The sequence below is a fragment of the Phoca vitulina genome, unplaced genomic scaffold (assembly GCF_004348235.1).
Source record: "Phoca vitulina isolate PV1807 unplaced genomic scaffold, GSC_HSeal_1.0 scaffold6, whole genome shotgun sequence".
Taxonomy (NCBI): domain Eukaryota; kingdom Metazoa; phylum Chordata; class Mammalia; order Carnivora; family Phocidae; genus Phoca; species Phoca vitulina.
Window position 1 is genome coordinate 52,634,822 of NW_022589709.1, and position 20,465 is coordinate 52,655,286.

The 20,465-nt window shown below is 38.3% G+C and overlaps 1 protein-coding gene across 3 annotated transcripts in view; it reads left to right on the forward strand.

The window, feature by feature from the left end:
- Positions 1 to 20,465, forward strand: part of GFM2 (GTP dependent ribosome recycling factor mitochondrial 2) — a 58,869-nt gene that overhangs the window by 18,021 nt on the left and 20,383 nt on the right. For all 3 annotated transcript variants that reach the window (XM_032404200.1, XM_032404199.1, XM_032404201.1), the window contains 9 exons: positions 3,888 to 4,013; positions 4,711 to 4,799; positions 8,846 to 8,934; positions 10,321 to 10,381; positions 11,217 to 11,396; positions 15,658 to 15,738; positions 17,285 to 17,433; positions 19,447 to 19,587; positions 19,670 to 19,769. In XM_032404200.1, the coding sequence (XP_032260091.1) occupies positions 3,888 to 4,013; positions 4,711 to 4,799; positions 8,846 to 8,934; positions 10,321 to 10,381; positions 11,217 to 11,396; positions 15,658 to 15,738; positions 17,285 to 17,433; positions 19,447 to 19,587; positions 19,670 to 19,769 (1,016 nt within the window). The remainder of the gene's footprint in view (positions 1 to 3,887; positions 4,014 to 4,710; positions 4,800 to 8,845; positions 8,935 to 10,320; positions 10,382 to 11,216; positions 11,397 to 15,657; positions 15,739 to 17,284; positions 17,434 to 19,446; positions 19,588 to 19,669; positions 19,770 to 20,465) is intronic.

Sequence of the window (20,465 nt, forward strand, 5' to 3'; positions counted from 1 at the left end):
ATCTCTACTTCTTCCAAATGATAGCCTTGCTGGATAGAGTATTCTTTTTTTTGTTTAAACATTTTTTTTTTTTAAGATTTTTATTTATTTATTTGACAGAGGGAGACAGCAGGAGAGGGAACGCAAGCAGCGGGAGCGGGAGAGGGAGAAGCAGGCTTTACACCAAGCAGGGATCCTGATGTGGGGCTCAATCCCAGGACCCTGGGATCATGACCTGAGCTGAAGACAGACGCTTAACCACTGAGCCACCCAGGCGCCCCTGGATAGAGTATTCTTGGCTGCAGATTTTTTTCCTTTCAGCACTTTAAATATAACATGCCACTTCTTTTTTTTTTTTTTTTTAAGATTTTATTTATTTGACAGAGACACAGTGAGAGAGGGAACACAAGCAGGGGGAGTGGGAGAGGGAGAAGCAGGCTTCCTGCTGACCAGGGAGCCCGACGCGGGGCTCGATCCCAGGACCCTAGGACCATGACCTGAGCTGAAGGCAGTCGCTTAACGACTGAGCCACCCAGGCGCCCCTAACATGTCACTTCTTGCTGGCCTGCAGAGTTTCTGCTGAAAAAGCCCCTGATAGCCTCATGGGTTTTCTTTGTATGTAACTGTCTTCTTTTCTCTTGCAACCTTTAAAATTCTTTATCACTCGTTTTTCCATTCTAATTCTGTATCTTGGTGTGAACCTCCTTGGGTTGAATTTGTTGGGGATCTCTGTGCCTCCTGAATCTGGATCTCTGTTTCCCTCCATGCATTTGGGATATTTTCAGCTATTTTTCCTTCAGATACATTTTCTGCCCTCCTTTATCTCTCTTCTTGGATCACTATAATGCAAATGTTATTATACTTAATTGAGTCACTGAGATCTCTAAGTCTATACCGATTATGGAGTATTTGTCTTTGATCTCTTCAGCTTGTTTGCTTTCCATTACTCTATCCTCCAGGTCACTGATACATTCCTCTGCTTCTTGTAGCCTACTGTTTATATTTCCATCTATTGTATTTTTAATTTTATGTATTGAGTTCTTCATGTCTGATAATGTTGTTTTTTTCTCTCTTTGCTAAGGGTCACACCGATAATGTCCACTCTTTTCTCAAGTTTAGTGAATATCTTTATGATCATTACTTTATTATTTATTTATTAATTATTACTTTAAATTCTCTGTCAGGTATACTAATTTCTGTTTCACGTAGATCTCCAGTTGTGATTTTGTCAAGATTTTCATTTGGGACAAATTCCTTTGTCTCCTCTTTTTTTTTTTTGTCTACCTCTCTGTCTGTTTCTGTGTCTTAGGAAAGTCAGCTATGTCTCCTGGTCTTGAAAGTAGTTGCCTTATGAAGAAGAGGTTCTGTAGTGCCCTGCAGTGCAGTGTCTCCTGTTCACCAGAACGTTACACTTCAGGGGAGTCTCCTGTGTGTGTTTCTTGCATCCTACTATTATGCTTTCCCTATCAGTCCGGACCCCTGCACAGACTCTGCCTGTTGTGAGCTGTGCTTGCTCTCTGTGGTATTAGTGAGACCCAGGCAGGGTGGTCCTGGGGGGGCGTGACTATAGGAAGGCTCAGGGGTGGTGCAGCAGTGTTTGCAAAATTTGCAGGGTCACTAGGAGTAGGCCAGATCCCCTAAATTGCGGTGGTGGCCGGTCACGCAGCATGTGTTAGCGGCCTGGCACAAGGCACATGTCTGAGGTAGCAACAAGGGGTGCATGGGTCTGTGTGCATGGGGGCTAGGGGCCTGTGGCCAGCTGGGCAGGGCACACACGCGACGTCAGCAAAATCTGCACTGAGCTGCTAGACCTGGCCACAGGCCCCAGAGTGCGGTGGCCACAGCGGCACAGCATGCAGAGGCATTGACTGGGTGGGGCATGTGCAGCGTTAACAAAATTTGCCCTGAGCCCAGGGCCAGCGGACTTGGAGTGGGCGAGTCCTCAGGAGAACTCATGGGTCTGGTGCACTGCTAGCGGGTTAGTAGCAAGTGTCTGTGCAGCACTGCCTCCGGCAGGTGTCTCTGTGTTTATGCTGAGGCGTAGTGGAGGAAAATGGCCCCTGCCAGCTCCTCTGTTTCCAGAGAAGTTCCCCAACGTGCCCCGAAATCCATATAAACAGATCTTCCCCTGTTGCCTCTTGCTCAGGCTGTTACCTCTTTAAGGGTGGGGACCTGGCTATCACACACCTTCCTGGCTCCCCTGCTGCTGAGTCAGCTGACGTTCAAAGCTCCAGACTCCCAGGTCTGCGGTTATACAAACTCACGGAATTTAGCCCTTCTGGGTTTCAAGGCCAGATGTTATACGGATTTATTTTACCTGTGTGGACGCCCTGGTGCTTTCCCTTCTCTGCGGCAGTAGCTCTCTCCCTCCTGCTGGCAAATCGCCACCACCTTTCTGCCTTTCCTAACTTCTCCAGTGCCGGCAGTTTCTCTGCATTTGGTTGTGGATTTTGTTGTGCCAGTCTTCAGATCGCTCTCCAGTTTATTGACTTGGATGGGAGTGATACCTAGTTGTAAATGTGGGACCGAGTGAGTTTAGGGTCTTCCTACTCTGTCATCTTGCACCCCCCCACACACAAATGTTTTAAAAACGGCTTCATTTGGAACTTTTGGTTAGCTATTTGGTTATGATCTCATTAATGGTGTTTGTTTGCTTGGTTATGTTGTGAATAACAACACTAATTCTTTAACACAGATATTTGGAGTTCCTGACAAATACATTTTTCTTGCTATTCCCCCCCCCCGTTGGTACATATGTATATATATTTTTATACACACATATACATACACAAACAGTGGGGAACCTGGCTAGCATTTCAGAGGTTTAATGCTGACATAAGTAGTGGTAGTATAAGGCCATGATAACTTGTGGTTTTGAATTTTGAATGGTAAAGATTAGCTCATTTTCATTACTTCTGTATAAATTTAATCAGAATACAATGCATAAATCAAGAATTTTAATGCAGAATAATTTGAGTGACCTTTTTGGTAGTCAAGATGAACTTTATCCATGACTTTGTATTGTAGAAATTCTACCAAGATTTTATTTTCATTTGTGCAAATAAATTTCTTTTTTGGGGGAAAATTTAGTAATGAAAAGGGTTTGAAAAGGAGAATTTAACTTTGGAGGAATTTTTTTCTCTACTTTGTTCCATGTAGCTACCATTTACTTATCATTTACTGAGCTAGGTACTTTATATAGTCTCATTTCATTCTTATAACAACCCCACAAGGTTGCATTTATTAATCTTGTCTTACAAACTAGGTTAAGTAACTTGCTTAAGGTAATAGAGTAGTAATGGTAAAGGTGGGATTTAAATCTAGGTCTGTCTGGGCTCTTTCATTGTAGTGCCCTGCCTCCTGTCCAGGGATCAGGCATGAGGAACATAAGTTAAAGAAGGGATAATGAAAGTTAAACTAGGGGGAAAAAAATGAAAGGAATATCAAGTTCAATAAAATTAAAATATTTAAACAGATTTTTATCTTAGTTGTTACAGAAAAATTATTTTTATGGAAAAATTACTAATTTTGCTGGAAAAGCTTTTTCTAGAACAAGGGCTTATTTAGAGAAAGATTAAGGGCTCTAAATATTAAACAAGATATTTTACAGTCTTAAAGCAAATTAAACTGTCAAGTAGAGGGTCGCCTGGGTGGCTTAGTTGGTTAAGCATCCCACTCTTGATTTCTGCTCAGGTCATGATCTCAGGGTCCTGGGATCAAGCTCCGCTCAGTGCGGAGCCTGCTTGGGATTCTCTCTCTCCCTCTGCCTTTTCCCCCACCCCCACTCGCATGTGCACGCACACACACTCTCTTTCTCTCTCTCTCTAAAAAAATAAACTGTCAAGTAGATATCATATCGCAATGAAATGTACTTGGTATCAAGCCTGTGTCATCTTTTTCTTTGCTAGATGTTGATGATGGAGACACGGTGACAGATTTCATGGCTCAAGAGCGAGAAAGAGGCATTACTATTCAGTCTGCTGCTGTTACCTTTGATTGGAAGGGGTATAGGGTCAATCTAATTGATACACCAGGTATGGTGCTGTTCTAGCAATGCAGAGATGCTGCATCATTGGAGGTTTTTTTTGTTTGTGGATGTGTTTTCTTTTAAATTGTGGTAAAAAATATATATATAAAAATATATATATGCATCATAAAATTTACCATCCTAACCATTTTTAAGTGTACAGTCAGTAGTTAAGTATATTTACGTTGTTGTGAAATTCTCCAGAAGTACTTCATCTTTCAGAACTGAAACTGTGTATTTATTATACAACTACTCGTCTTTGTCCCCTCCTCCTACCCCTGGTAACTACCGTTTTTTACCTTTTTTAACTACCTTAGATACTTCGTATAAGTAGAATCCTACAGTATTTGTCCTTTTGTGACTGGTTTATTTTGCTTAGCATACAGTCCTTCAGGCTTCATCTGTGTTGTAATATGTGACAAGATTTCCTTCATTTTTAAGGCTGCATAATATTCCATTGTACATATATAACATGTTTTGTATATATGCAAAACTTTATACCATTCATCCATTGATGGCCATTTGGGTTGTTTCCACCTCTTGGCTATTGTGAAGAGTGTTGCTATGTACGTGGTCTGCAAATAGGTCTTTGTGACTCTTCTTTCAGTTCTTTTGAATATATACCCAAAAGTAGGTATATACTGGATCCTATTTTGTTTTGTTTTTTTAAAGAGTAAGTGTTATGTTTCTCATCTTTTTCTTAGGTCATGTGGACTTTACCTTGGAGGTTGAGCGCTGCCTTAGAGTGTTGGATGGTGCAGTAGCTGTGTTTGATGCCTCTGCTGGTGTAGAGGTAAAAATACTGCCAAAGTAAACAAGCTACAACAGCATGATTTTTTTTTTTTAAAGTAGAATGTATTAGATTTAGTTAACTGTAACCCTATATAAGTTCATATAATTCAAATTACAGTGAAAGGAAATTGGAATTTAATATTGCAGTGTGATCTCTATGTGATATCAGATATTTCATAGTAAAAGGAAAGTAGTTTGCATTTCTGAGGAAATACGAAAGTTGGTGTTGAGAACTATGAAGGGCTTGAGATTCTTCTACCTTACTTTCAAGCTAACTAGTTAGTCTGCCACAGTTTTATGGCATGCTGGCAGAAGACACAAGACTCTTGAGTCATAGACAAAGAACTTTATTAGTCACAGAAATAGCAATAGCCAGAGTGATAGTGTTATCTTGTGTTATTTCCTCAAGACCCAGTTCCCACAGGATGATCTAAAGGGAGGCATGTGACAGTTGCACATGCAGGGGAACCCTGTGCTTAGAAAACGCTTATGTTTTATAATGGGCAGTAAGCATGCCTGCTGGTTGCTCTGGAGAGAGACATTATCTTCCAGGGTTATAAGCAAACCTACCTTTTAATCCAGAGGGAGACACTGTCTCTATCTTTCTAAGCTGTTGATTATATCAACATCTTTTTTTTTTTAAGATTTTATTTATTTATTTGACAGAGAGCGAGAGCACGAGCAGGGTGAAGGCAGAGGGAGCAGCAGACTCCCCGCTGAGCAGGGAGCCTGATGTGGGACTCGATCGCAGGACTCTGGGACCATGACCTGAGCCAAAGGCAGATGCTTAACGACTGAGCCACCCAGGTGCCCTATATCAACATCTTTGAAAACATAGCCCAGAACAAAGGCAGTCACTGCCTCTCCTAAAAAAAAAATACGTAGAAAGCTGAAAGACCCATGAAGAATTATCTCCCAACAGTTAATATATATTAAATTCTTGAATAAATCTTAAAAACAGAATTATAATAATTTACACTGGGGTTAGTTATGCACTCTTTAGCTGGTATCCCCATTTGTCTTATAATTTCAAGATTGGCTCAGTGTTGAATAAAGAATCATCTTCAGTTCTTCTAATCTTAAAATTTTACTAAAAGTGATGCCTAAAGTGATCAAAATTAACATACTCCAAATGGTACAAATTGACAGTATGGGCTTCCTGATCTGATGCACTAAGAAGGACACAACATTACCAGTGTTTTATTCCTGGCAGAATGTTTGGCCCCAGTCTGATCATGAGAAGACAGTCAGATGAATGTAAATTGAAAGACATTCTGCAAAACAACTGGCTAAGGCTTTTCAGAAATTGAAAAAAATGTAAATGTAAAGAAAATGAGTGATGTCAAGTAAAAAGGTGAGGTACTATTTTAAACGATTCTGAAGATACAAGAAAATTAAATGTAATATCTTTGGCAGGATTCTGGATCTAAAAACAAAAAGTTAAAAAGGACATCATTAGGAAAACCAGAAAAATTTACATATAGACTATGTTATTAGAAAAAAATATGTGTCAGCTTAAATTTTTTTTGAGTGTGATCATTGAAAATGATTATGTAGGAGAATGTTCTTATTTTTAGGAAATACAGGCTGAAGTATTTAGGATTGAAGTGTCATGATATGTGCATCTTACTCTAGTGCTTCACTTCCCACCCACACATACACATACGTTGTTAATTTGAGTACTTTGACCAGTAGATGCCAAGATGGGGTACATGTGTAGGAGATTTATTGGGAGAAATGCCTGTGAAGAATAGAGAAGAAAAGAGAGCAGTGGCAGAGAACAGTCAGACCACAAAGCAGATCTGACGTCTGTCTATAAAGGAGAGGGTAAAAGAAGGAGGATTGGGTAGGAAGGGTCTCAGACTACAGCATAGTTCCAAAAGGGGTTTGGCGAAGCTGATGGGTAGTCCTCAAGCCAAAGTCACCTGTTGGAGAAGTCCCACAGGTCTTAGAGGAATAACCTACATTAGTATTTCTGCCGTACTCAGCTATTAGCTGGGCCTTGAGAGACCATGGTGGTAGACAAGATGAGCAGCAGTTGGGGCTATGAGTTAATTAAGTTCTTTGTAGTAGATCCCAATGGCATGTTCCCATAGCCACACGTATAATGTGTGCATATGCACGTTTGAAGAAGAAAAGGCAAGTGTGGCAAAGTGTTCATATTTGGTGAATCTAGGTGAAGGGTACATAGATACTTATTGTACTATTCTTTCACCTTTTTTATAGATCTGAGATTTTTCTGAATGAGAAGTTGTTATATATACATATATTTTGTCATGTTAGATTAAATATTGTATGAATGGTAAGTTTCCAGAGTGCATTAACACTATTATGTAGGAAAATATTGTTTTAGGAAGTATGTGCTGAAATTTTCACAGTACATGTGTATGATCAAGGACTTGTATCCAGAATATCTAAAGAACTACAAATCAGTGATAAAAACTAACAACCCAGTAAAAAAATAGACAAAGGACTTGAGTGGATACTTCACCAAGAAAGATATATGAATGGCCCAATGAGCACATGAAAAGATGATCAGTCTCCTTGGTTATCAGGGAAATGCAAATTAAAATTACAAAGAGAGACTATTTCATACCCACAAGAATGGCTTAAATTAAGAAGAATGATGGCAAATATTGTTTGAGGATGTGGAACAACTGGAACTCTTTATCCAATGGAATGAGAACATTTGTCCCCTAAAGACTTATTCAAAATGTTTATAGCAGCTAAATTCATAATAGCCTTAAACTAGAAAAGACATAAGTGCTCATCCACAGGTGGATAGAAAAACCAGCTGGCACATTTATACAAAGGAGTTTAGCCAGAAAAAAAAAAAAAGAGGAAAGAAAGAAAGAAAGAAAGAAAAAGAAAGAAAGAAAGAAAGAAAAAATGAACCAGTATACCCAACAACATGAATGAATGTCAGAGACTTAATGTTGAGTGAAAGAAGCCACGCTATTTATATGAGATTCAGAAATAGGCAGAATGAATCTGTGGTGACAAATATGAGAACAGGTTGTTTATGAGGGATGGGGAATATATGCAAGTGTACTTATCAGAACTCACTGTACACTTGAGTGTTTTTAATTCTATGTAAATTTTACTCAATAAAATTATAAAGTGGCTTCTGTTTTAGATAATGTCATTACATTAAGCTTTTTATGCTCTGCTTCAGGGCTTTGGGACTCCACTAGGCACAGGTACTATAACAGACTGGAACTTTTGAAATATTTATAAAAAGTAGAATTAAAAGAAGTCAAATAGAAAAGCATATGAGAATTGTTACTTAGAAATACAGTTACTGGCTTTTTTTCCCTCTTCAGTTTACACCAACACTCAAACGTTCATAATGAAAATTTTTATCACAATAGCATTTTTGTAGTACACTCCTTTATGTTCTTTTTTTTTTTTTTTTTAAAGATTTTATTTATTTATTTGACAGCACAAGCAGGGGGGAAAGGCAGGCAGAGGGAGAAGCAGGCTCCCTGCCGAGCAGGGAGCCCCATGCGGGGCTCTATCCCAGGACCCTGGGATCATGACCTGAGCTGAAGGCAGACGCTTAACCATCTGAGCCACCCAGGCACCCCCCTTTTTGTTCTTTTAACATCACAACTACTATATGAATTAAGGCAAAAGTCCATATTTCACAAGTCAGCAAACTTATGAGTTCAGTATTTTGTGACCTGTACTAGGTAAGGTGAAGCTGGACAAAAATTATGTCTTCTGATTCTTGATTAAGTCCTCTTTCTGTGATTCTCAGTACCTTCCAGGTGTTTGTTCTCTTTGTGTAGCAACCTAAATCACCCAAAGTAGTATTCTCAGTTTGAAGCATACCGTTTATCACCCTTCATTACATTTTTAGCTCTGTTAACCTACTAGCAGAAGAGTGACTCTGCAAGTGTAAATGCAGCAGCACTAATTCTGTGCTAGAACAGGGCCCGATTCCATGTTATAATAGCTTCTTAGATCTCTTTGTTCTTTACATAATGACATAGTTGTTTTTGTCCAATATGAGGTTTTTTTTTTTTTCCTTTTTCTTTGCCTTAGGCACAAACTCTCACAGTATGGAGGCAAGCTGATAAACACAAGATACCTCGAATCTGTTTTTTAAACAAAATGGACAAAACTGGAGCAAGGTATTTTAAGTGTTTTTTCCCCCACATATTAAAGTAGAAATAAAATTTGAGTTTTTAATGGACTATAGCTTAAATTTACAAACAGCTGTTCTCTGTAGAGTATAAATATTCCATGGAATCTCAATTCAATCCCATTAAAATGTTTCAAAGCAGGTAGTTCATAGGTTGAATAACAATGTGGGATTAATAGAGAGCTGATAGGTGATGAATCATCAGATTCTAATGCAGAGAGGCTGTATCCTGTTTTCTAGAAACCTGACAGAGTGATGTCTTGCTGATCCACTGGTTCTAGAGCAGGATGAAATAATCCCTGTGTTGCTGAAGGCTGTGGTTATCCCCATCATTGCTTAAAGGTAGAGGGTAGATGATGATTTCCTGTCCCCCGATTTTTTTTTTTTAAGATTTTATTTATTTATTTGACAGAGAGATAGCGAGAGCAGGAACACAAGCAGGGGAATGGGATAGGGAGAAGCAGGCTTCTTGCCAAGCAGGGAGCCCGATATGGGACTCAATCCCAGGACCCTGGGATCATGACCTGAGCTGAAGGCAGACGCTTAATGACTGAGCCACCCAGGCGCCTTCCCCCGATTTTCTTTAGCTACTGGCTAACATGCTCTCACTAAAAGGGAACTGGGAGAGAATGTAGATGTTTTAAGACCTGTATAGAGGGCAAAAAAGTTAATACTAAGATGTGATGGTAATGCTCAAAGACTCACAGAATGGTAATCCAAAATGGATACATAGTTCTGAGAACATAATTCAGAATTCAGAGAATCAAGAATAAATAGGATTTTGGGGTAATGTGATAAGGAGAGAGAGCCTGGTCTGTGGTGTGAGAGTGGCCAAAACAAAATGTAAACTATCTCTCTCCTAAAACCACACAGTATGCTTTCTGTTTATGTAATTTTCTACTGTAATTCTAAAGCTGATAACATGATATTAAGAATAAGAATGCCTAAGATAAAGGTATAGAAAAATTAGGCTGCCTTTTGGAAAAAGGTGGGAGTTGTGGTGTGATAGCAAATGTCGTTGTTAGAAGAAAGAATCCTTGACTCATTATCACAAATCATGCATTTGAATCTCATAACTGCAATTTATTATCTGTGATTGTGATCAGTTGATTTAATCTTAATTTCAAACTATAGATAAGTGAAAGATAACAATAATAATACCCTAGATACCTGTGTGGCAGGATTATGGTAGATACTCAGGCATTGTTACCTGAAATTGACATTGAAAGTTTATTCAACATACTGTCCTATGGAAAACTGTTGAATGGTGAACATTAGAGACAGTAAAAAGGGTTGTAATTTTAGGGAACATTCTTAAACCTGTTTTAAGAATCTTAACATTTTTAACTCTAGTTAACTATTTTGCTTTCTGCAGTTTTAAGTATGCAGTTGAAAGCATCAGAGAGAAGTTGAAGGCAAAGCCTTTGCTTTTACAGGTTGGTTGATATTTGGTTGATTAATACCAACAACTCCGGGGGCACCTGGGTGGCTCTGTCAGTCAGATGTCTGACTCTCGATTTCCAGTCAGGTCATGATCCCAGGGTCGTGGGATTGTGGGGGAGCCTGCGTAAGATCCTCTCCCTCTCCCTCTGCTCCTTCCTCTGTGCTGGCACATGCCTGTGTTCACTTGCTTGCTCTCTCGTTTAAAAAAAAAAAAAGGCAACAACTCCCAGTTTTCTCATCAGCTTATTTCTTTTTTATTTTATTTTATTTTTTTAAAGATTTTATTTATTTGACAGAGAGAGTTAGCGAGAGCAGGAACACAAGCAGGGGCAGAGGGAGAGGGAGAAGCAGGCTTCCTGCCGAGCAGGGAGCCCGATGTGGGGCTTGATCCCAGGACCTTGGGATCATGACCTGAGCCGAAGGCAGACACTTAACGACTGAGCCACCCAGGCGCCCCCTCATCAGTTTATTTTATTGTGACATATATTTTTAAAACTATCTCAAAGACAGTGAGAGAGGGAATGTAAGCAGGGGGAGTGGGAGAGGGAGAAGCAGGCCTCCCGCCGAGCAGGGAGCCCGATGTGGGGCTCGATCCCAGGACCCTGGGATCATGACCTGAGCCGAAGGCAGACGCTTAACGACTGAGCCACCCAGGTGCCCCTCAAATCTTTTTTGAAAGAGTTGGCATGTAAATAAAAGTAGATATAGACTATGGTAATAATGATAATAGACATTTGGGGGAAAGTAGGGAAAGATAAGCTTTATCACTGATTCAATTGTAATTGAGTGGTCATTTAACAAAGTTAATAATCTCACTCTGACTTGGAGTTACCACTTGGTGAAGGCAAAGCTTTCAAAGGAGTTGTGGATGTTGTAAGTAAAGAAAAACTTCTTTGGAATCGTAAATCAGAGGATGGAAAAAACTTTGAGAGGAAACCCCTTTTGGAAATGAGTGATGCTGAGTTGCTGAAGGAGACAACTGAAGCAAGGAACGCCTTAATTGAACAGGTAAAATAAATACTTGGAGTTTACATTTGTGTAAATATTTAGAAACTTTAAAATATTTTATATATTATGAAATTTTTATAAAATTGCATATGGAAATTGTAATGAATAATAGAATGCACACCAATGTTTGTACCACCCAGGTTAAGAAATAGAATATTAGCAAATCTCTTTAATCTCTGTGTGCCATTTACTGTTTATATCTCTCTTTTCCACTAATCATTTATACCTCCCACCACCGCTATCCTGACTTTAGTGTTTTTCTTTCATTTGCTTTGCTTTATAGTTCGCAACAAATGTATGGATTCATGAAGGACTTGGTTTTCCATGTTTTTGAACTTTACATAAATGGAATGATAATTGTTTTTATTTTATTTTATTTTATTTTATTTTTTTATTCATGAGAGACAGAGAGAGAGAGAGAGGCAGAGGGAGAAGCAGGCTCCCAAGGAGCAGGGAGCCCGATGTGGGACTCGATCCCAGGACCCTGGGATCATGACCTGAGCCGAAGGCAGACGCTTAACCATCTGAGCCACCCAGGCGCCCCGATAATTGTTTTTATTTTATAACATTTTTTGCAGATTCATTCCTGTTGTTATGTGTGGTTTGCTTCATTTTCAATCTTGTATAATGTGCCAGTATTATTATACCACAATTTATTGTCTGTTCTTCTGTGGATGCACTTTGAGGTTATGTCTTCTTTTATGCTGTTGGAAACAGTGTTGGTGTGAACATCTTTGTATGTATCTCCTTGTGTATATGTGTAAGAATTTCTTTAGGGTTACACCTGGGAATGGAATTGCTGGGTCAAAGGGTATGTCCATCTTTTACTTTATCAGATGTCACATTAACTTAGAAAATTTTAAAACCATTAATTTTATAGTAGAGAGCTCTGGTCCTCTTCCAACCTCAAAGTTGGGTTTTTTTTTAAGGTTTTATTTATTTATTTGAGAGAGATTGAGACAGAGAGAGCCTGAGCAGGGGGAGGGTCAGAGGGGAGAGGGAGAAGCAGACTCCCCGCTGAGCAGGGAGCCTGTTGGGGGGGCTTGATCCCAGGACCCTGAGATCATGACCTGAGCCAAAGGCAGACACTTAACCGACTGAGCCACCCAGGCGCCCCCACCCTCAAAGTTTTAATGGAAAATAGTAAGATTGTTAATATTTATATTTATATTGTACTGTTCGTATATAGACTAATAAGTAAAACATGCCTTAAATAAACTCTCTGAATCTTATGGTAGAGAAAAACATTTGAGATTTGAGTCCGAACCATTTGACTTTTTTACTTCTAAATTAAACTGTTAACAGTAGATCCTCTCATCATTAATTTTTTTCATTCATCTTTTGTATGAATTTATTTTTGAAGTAATTATTTTCCATTATACGATATAGTAATCATCTTTATCATTAACAGAATGTTGATTGTTATTTTTATTATTGGGTAACAGTTACTGAGGACCTACGATGATCTAGTTTAAGTGCTTTTTATATATTATTTAATCCTCACAATGACTTATATTATCCTTGTTTTACTGGTGGGGCAACAGAAACTTAGAATCCTTAAGTAAGTTGTTATACAGCTAATAAGTAGCAGAGCTGGAATCTGAACCCAGGTCTGTCTTCATTTGGAGGTAGAGCTCTTACCCACTTTGCTATACCACTTCTCTAATTTAGGAGGCCATAAACAGAATAAAAGTGGAATTGACATTTATTAATCAATAATTGGGTACATAATTGGTTCCCCTTTGAGGTTTTTTTGTTGTCTTATGTGTGTCTTAGGACATGATGGTATATAATGAAAATAAAATTTGAGACTGTGCAAAATAATAAAGTGCTAATTATAAGGAGTATCCCCCAAGGAATATATATTCCTTGTAATTAGCACTTTATTTTTGTACAGATAGTCTCAAATTTTCTTTATTTTCGTTAGAGAGTAAGACCACATCACACCCATTAGGAAAGCTACTATCAAAAAAAATCCCACAAACCACCCCCTCCCCCAAACCAGAAAACAAGTGTTGGCAAAGATGTGGAGAAACTCTAACCTTTGTGTACTATTGGTAGGAATGAAAATGATCCAGCCACTATGGGAAACAGTGTGGTGGTTCCTCAGAAAACTGAAAATAGAATTACCATATTATCTAGCTGTTCTGCTTCTGGATGTATGTCCAAAAGAACTGAAAGCAGGGTCTTGAAGAGATAATTGCATGTCCTTGTTCATAGCAACATTATTCATAATGACCAAAGGTGGAAGCAACCCAAGTGTTCCATCTACAAGATGAGTAGATAAAATATGGTATATACATATAATGGAATATTATTCAGCCTTAAAAAGGAAGGACGGTTCTGACACATGCTACAGTGTGGATGAACCTTGAGGACATTATGCTAATTGAAATAAGCCAATGACAAAAACAAATACTGTACTGATTCCACTTATATGAGGTATTTAGAGTAGTCACATTTGTAGAGACAGAAAGTAGAATCATAGCTGCCAAGGGCTAGAAGAGTGGAGAGTGAGGAAGAGTTTGTTGCATGGTATAGATTTTTGGTTTTGTGAGATTGAGAAAGTTCCAGAGATTAGTTTTACAACAATGTCAATATACTTAACACTACCCAGCTATTTAGTTAGAAATGGTTAAGATGGTAAATTTTATGTTTATGTTATATTTTACCACAATTAAATTTTTTTAGAGAATAAGATTAGTGTGGACTAGAATCAACTTCCTGTGTTCTGAAGATGAATAGTGATCATTACACTTACTGTATACTTAATGTATGTCCTAGAAGCATGATTTGAATTGGTTATTTAATCCTTCCCCTGTGAGGTAGGTACTAGTATTATCTCCATGAATAACCAAGGTAAAAAGAGGTGATGTAACTTGACCTAAGTTTTTGAACAAGTTAGTAGTGGAGCTATTTCCAGGCATTTTGACTTCAGAAGCTGTGTTTAACCATCATATATACTTCTTTTCAGGAGAATGGTTAGGTATGTTTCTACAATAGTTAGCGGTTAGGAGTGTGTTTTTTCTCCCCAAGTTGGAATGTTTTGCTCTCTTGTACTATCATTAAACTTTTGAATCCTTTTTTTTAAGATTATTTATTTATTTATTTGAGGGAGAGAGCGATCACAACTTGGGGTGGGGGGCACAGGGAGAAGCAGACTCCCCGCTGAGCAGGGAGCCCGACTCAGGACTTAATCCCAGGACCCTGGGATCATGACCTGAGCTGAAGGAGATGCTTAACTGACTGAGCCACCCGGGCGCGCCCACTTTTGAAACTTTTTTTTTTTTAAGATTTTATTTATTTATTTGACAGAGAGACACGAGAGAGGGAACACAAGCAGTGGGAGTGGGAGAGGGAGAAGCAGGCTTCCCGTGGAGCGGGGAGCCCGATGCGGGGCTCAGTCCCAGGGCCCTGGGATCATGACCTGAGCCGAAGGCAGCCACTTAACGACTGAGCCACCCAGGCGCCCCCACTTTTGAAACTTTTATTAAACTTACTGTCAGCTGAATTCTGTTTCATACTGGCAGATGATTAAGAAAAGAACATGAATTAGATAATTGCATTTTTATTGCTGAAGTGATGCCCTTGACCCCCAATTTAAATCTGTTCCCTCAGTGCAGGATTACAGTAAGATGAGTTACTTTAGTTGGAGTGTCTTAGGAGATCTGGTGAACATTCATAATGTTAAAGGAATACCAAGTGAAATTTTTATGAACTAAGACTTATATATTTATCTAAAAATAGCAATCCCTTATATATATTATCACTGGCTCTAAATTGTGTATCTTATTTCTTTTGAGCACTCTGAGTAGGTAGCACTTTATCTGACTATTGCTTCCCATGAATCTAGGGAACTCATCATGTCCTATCTTCAGTTTTTTAAAATATTTTATGTATTTATTTATTTGACAGAGACACAGTGGAAGAGGGAACACGAGCAGGGGGAGTGGGAGAGGGAGGAGCAGGGAGCCCGATGCGGGGTTCGATCCCAGGATCCTGGCATCACGACCTGAGCCAAAGGCAGACGCTTAACGGACTGAGCCACCCAGGCGCCCTCTATCTTCAGTTTTCAATCCCCTCTCCTTTCCTTTGAAAGAAACACTATTTATCTCTTGAGAAGATGTAGAGAGTTCCTTGGCCTGCATAAGATAGATCATGTAGCTGTCTTGAAATATTTGGATAATGTACATTTATGGTATTTGGACTTAACAGTTGTGACAATAAAAACAAGTTACAGAACTAAAACCTTTCTTTATAGGTTGCGGATTTGGATGATGAATTTGCTGACTTGGTTTTAGGAGAATTTAGTGAAAATTTTGATTTGCTACCAGCTGAAAAGGTAAATTTTATTATTTACTTTATTGAAGTTTTATTATTTGGCTGTGGTTTGATTTCTCTGTCTCAGGTGTTTTTGTTTTTTTTGACTTTGCATAGCATTAGAAAAGGCTGACTTAATTAGGAGAACAGTAAAGTCAAGTCACTATTAGTACAAGTACTTAAATAATGGTAGTGATTTACTATTGTCATATGTGCTGTATAAATCAGAAATTGAATCTCTTTTACTGCTGTTGAGTCAGCAAAAGTCAATTCTTTGCAGCATTTTCATTGCGATCATTTTTCTAAGTACTTGAGGGAAATTATGGATAGAAATTTTATATTGAAAATTTATTGGTTTTGTAGACTGCTGCAATGATTATTTTTCTCATCATTTTTTTCTGAATATGATTTAATTTTTCTTGGAAACTTTTTTTCTTTTCTTTTCAAATATATTAAGCCAGAGAATAGACATGTTTTAAATAGTGATGGTGATTGAATTAGACACATTTCTTCAAAGCATTTTTGTTATTTTCTACCAGAGACCTTCCCCCATGAATTTGCCAAACTTTATCTTTAGTTTTCTTTATGAAACAAGAGTTACCAAGTAAAGTTGTTGTTTTGTTTATTTGTTTTTAAGTAAGCTCTATGCCCAACATGGGGCTTGGATTTAGGAACCTGAGGTCAGGAGTTGAATGCTCCACCAACTGAGCCAGCCAGGCGCCTCCCCCTCCCCCAAGTGAAGTGTAAAGTGTTTTTAGGTGGGAATATGTATAATGGGGTCTAGAATGAGCCCAGCAGATTTACTTAGTTATTTTTCATGAAAGAATTAAAAACATGAGTCTCTAGATTAATTTTAAGACCTTTGGAATTAGAAATGGAAAAAAGTATTTTTCTTTTGAATGAAATGCCCTAATTATTGAAATTTTTTATTGTTTAGTATTTGAATGTTAGATATGATGTTTAGTGTGCCCTAAAATCACATGATTTCTGTTTTCAAAGAGCTTATAATCTGAGTTCAAATTGACCCACCATGTCTCTTATCAGTAGCTTACAAGCACACCCAATCTTTTCTTGGCTTTTGAGGTCTTTGAAATTTGATTTCTGCTTTGATTTCTCATTTTTCTTTGGATTTGATTTGATGTGGGTCTAATTCCTTTGAAAAAATTGTAATTCGTATTTATGTTTTTAATATCTGGTCAGTTCCTCTATTAGACTATTAAGGTTAAATCAGAAGTAAATTCATTTATTCAAGAAATATTTTTAAACAACTTATTTTAAGAACTTTTCTAGTTTCTGGGGATTCAGCAGTGTTTTTATGGGACTTGTTATAATGCTCATATAGATTTATATTCTAGTGGGTGGGGAGACAGTAAACCATTAAATGTATATCCAAGATATCAAGTAGTGATTAATGTTATTAAAAAAAGAATAATAAGGCCTTAAAAAATGATGGAAGTGTGCTTAGTATTTCTGTTTTACATGATTGGTTGGCGAGGGCATCTAATTCTGAGATACTTTGTTAGAGGCCAGTATACTGCACACGGAATACTTACATCTCTGCTTTATAGCTACAGACTGCAATACACAGAGTAACACTGGCTCAGACAGCAGTGCCTGTGCTTTGTGGAAGTGCCCTGAAAAACAAAGGGGTCCAGCCCTTGTTAGATGCTATTACCATGTACTTGCCTTCACCCGAAGAGCGCAACTATGAATTTCTGTGAGTATGCAATAGATTAAAATCTTATAGCCTTGAAAAAACAGGCAGATAGTTCTTGTTTCCAAAGAGTAGTTGAATCACCATTTTTTGAATAACATTGGTGAAGGATATAATTGTAAATAATATAGAGCTAGATGAAATTTTATTTGAAAGGAACATTTGTCATTATCTTTTGTAACCTATGTTTACAGATGGAGGTAGAACGTGTGGCTTTTTTGCTGTATAAAAGTACAAGTGTTTACCATGTTGTCTTAGTTTAAAAAAAAAAGTATAGTGGGATGTTTGATAAATTTTCTGTAAATATGTTTATACTAGATTTCAAGATTTTTTTAAAAAAAGATTTTATTTATTTATTTGACAGAGAGAGACACAGCGAGAGAGGAACACAAGCAGGGGGAGTGGGAGAGGGAGAAGCAGGCTTCCTGCAGAGCGGGGAGCCCGATGCGGGGCTCGATCCCAGGACCCTGGGATCATGACCTGAGCCGAAGGCAGACGCTTAATGACTGAGCCACCCAGGCGCCCCTCAAGATTTTTAATAAGCTCAAAATACTTTGTGGCTGTAAAGAAAGGTCATTGTTTTACTTTTCTTGTCACTAACAGCTTTGTACTTAGTAAAAAATCCTCTAAAATCTGAGTGAGCGTTGTACAAAATGGCAGGCAGGAATGGACTTTAATCCTTTAAGTAGGGTATTAATCACTTTTCATATCTCTCAGTTGGAGATGTATTAATGGTGAAGTAATTATGAGCATGGACTGTGTACTGCCTGGATTTAAATCCCAGCTCTTCCAAGTTATTTAAATTTTTTTTTTTTTTTTTTTTTTAAGATTGTATTTATTTGCGAGAGAGAGAATGAGAGACAGAGAGCATGAGAGGGAGGAGTGGACTCCCTGCTGAGCAGGGAGCCTGATGTGGGACTCGATCCCGGGACTCCAGGATCATGACCTGAGCTGAAGGCAATCGCTTAACCAGCTGAGCCACCCAGGCGCCCCTCTTCCAAGTTATTTAACCTCTCACCTGTAAAATGCAGAGAATAGGACCTATCTCACCGGGTTGTTACCAGAATCAAATGAGTTAATATTGATAAAGCATATGGAACAGTGCCTAGTGTATGGCAGACTCTTGTAAGTTTTCACTAAAATTAAAAGAAAAGGGGGGCGCCTGGGTGGCTCTCTCATTGGGCGTCTGCCTTCGGCTTGGGTCATGGTCCCGGGTTCCTGGGATCGAGCCCCGCATCGGGTTCCCTGCTAGGCGGGGATCCTGCTTCTCCCTCTCCCACTCCCCCTGCTTGTGTTCTCTCTCTAGCTGTCTCTCTCTCTGTCAAATGTTTTTTAAAAAAAAAAAAAAGTTGGAGAGAATAGGGATAAGAGGGGAGAAGTTCTGTAATAGAAGTGTCTCACCTACTTTGATTCATGGGCTCCTTTGAAACCAGTGAGAACCTGGAGCTTTTCCTCAGGAAAAATATGTACCTATGCACAAAATTTGGCAATTTCAGAGGGATTCAGGCTTTCTGAAACTTAACAGTGCACGTTAATTTAAGGACATCAGTCTGTAAGAATGTTGGCTGTGTAAACAAGTTCAAGTTTATAGTGTAGATTTCTATGGTTATGCAACTGGAAAGAAAGTGGGAGTGAAAGTAGTGATTGGAAAGCATCTACCTGTATATATATATACCCTGTACAGGCTTTTGTGAGCAGTAGTATGATGTCCCTAGGTATATTTTCTGCGGAATGAACTCTATGCAGTGGAATTACTTGCAAATAGAGGTAATATTTGGGAGAGAATCTATTATTTTTAGTTTTGAGGAATTAATGAAAAGATCTCCATTAAATAATTCAGTCAGGTGGAGGAAGGGAGGTAATTAGTACTGACATTATTTAATCAGTCTGAGTAGCTAAACTAGAAGATAGGAGGGAGGACATTAAGGTTAAGTTTGTACAATGATTCTGATCTGATCTGCATAGATACATGGGAAGTGTATTTTAAAGGTTTTTCTGGAATGTCTCAATTTGTAGGCAGTGGTATAAGGGTGACTTATGTGCCCTGGCATTTAAAGTTCTTCATGACAAGCAGCGGGGACCACTGGTGTTTGTGCGCATTTACTCAGGCATGATAAAACCCCAGTCAGCCATCTATAATATTAATGGAAACTGCACGTAAGTAGAAGTTTAGGTTATTTCTAAAAGTGACTCATTTCTTTAAAAATTCTTTTACTAATATGAATCATGGTTTTTACAGGGAGAGAATAAGTCGTCTTCTTTTGCCATTTGCTGACCAACATATAGAAATCCCTTCACTGACTGCTGGTAACATTGCTTTGACTGTTGGCCTTAAACATGTAAGCGACCAGATGGTTTCTCTAGGAAATAATAGCTTAAATATTTAATTAAAAGCAGTTATTTTACAGTAGCAAAAATCCACAAACAATCCAAATAGCCATCAGTAGTGGGGTAATGAATATTGGAACGTATTCATCAACATGGTTGAATCTCATAGTAGAAAGAAAGAAAATTACAGAAGACTGTCAACAGTATGGATTATATTTGTGTAACGTTCAAATTCAAGTAAAAGAATATACTATTCATGGGTACATATCTGTGTTTTAAGTTTAATATTTTGTTATTGAGGTTTTTTCCTGTCTTGATCACTGCTGACAGTTTAACCTTATAACCAATCTAGATAGTAACTGAAGATATTTTGCCAGTGAAGGCTGCATGAGGGCAAGGATTTTAAGTTTCTTTTGTTCTGTCTTTTTAGTCCCTAGATCAGTGCCCATCACGCATAACTTTTGTCAGTTGAATGCATGAAAATAGTTGATGCTGTATGTGTTTTTGCTAGGTTAAAACTATAAGGACATTTCATTTATATATGGATTAAATTGAATACATTTTCTCATTAAACTTTGGTATATTTGGCATTTAGGATAACCATTGTTACTTTGAACATTTTTTAACTTCTTTATGGTTAATTGCAGGATTTAGGATCCCTTTAGTATAAAATTTCCACAGTTCAGGGCATCTGGGTGGCTCAGTCG